General features: G+C 65.6%; 1 protein-coding gene across 1 annotated transcript in view; it reads left to right on the top strand.

Annotated features, from left to right (window-relative positions):
- LOC104408717 (disintegrin and metalloproteinase domain-containing protein 8-like) overlaps positions 1-232 on the top strand; it is a gene marked incomplete at both ends in the record, with an annotated part of 13,504 nt that extends 13,272 nt beyond the window's left edge. Inside the window, one exon of the mRNA XM_010018398.1 lies at positions 118-232. Within this exon, the coding sequence (XP_010016700.1) occupies positions 118-232 (115 nt within the window). The remainder of the gene's footprint in view (positions 1-117) is intronic.
- Positions 233-381: the final 149 nt, after the last annotated feature.

A 381-nucleotide genomic window follows, 5' to 3' on the forward strand; every position in this document is an offset into this window, starting at 1 on the left:
AGGGATGGTGCCAGGTATGGCCCCCCCTTTGCATGGCCAGCACCAGCTCCCACAGCCATGCGGAGGGGTTGGCACCCTGCTGGGGTGCCTGTGCCAACAATGGCCATGTCTCCACAGGGAGCAGCAGCGTCGTAGGGGTGACTGTGCTGGCTGTGCTGGCGCTCTGCGGCATCCTGCTGTGCGGTGGCATCGTGCTCCTCAGAGGCAGGGGGATAAAGCACTTCCAGAAAGGGTACTTCCCCTCCTGTCTGCCCCTCAGCGGGGCTGAGCTCGGGAGCTGGCTGAAGCAGCACCCCATTGTCCTTGTGCCCCACAGGAGGACCTCCAGCAGCCCCACCGCAGGCCTGGCCAACCCGCTGTTCCAGGAAGGCGGCCACACAC

Source organism: Nestor notabilis, unplaced genomic scaffold (assembly GCF_000696875.1).
Source record: "Nestor notabilis isolate BGI_N333 unplaced genomic scaffold, ASM69687v1 scaffold28847, whole genome shotgun sequence".
NCBI lineage: Eukaryota > Metazoa > Chordata > Aves > Psittaciformes > Psittacidae > Nestor > Nestor notabilis.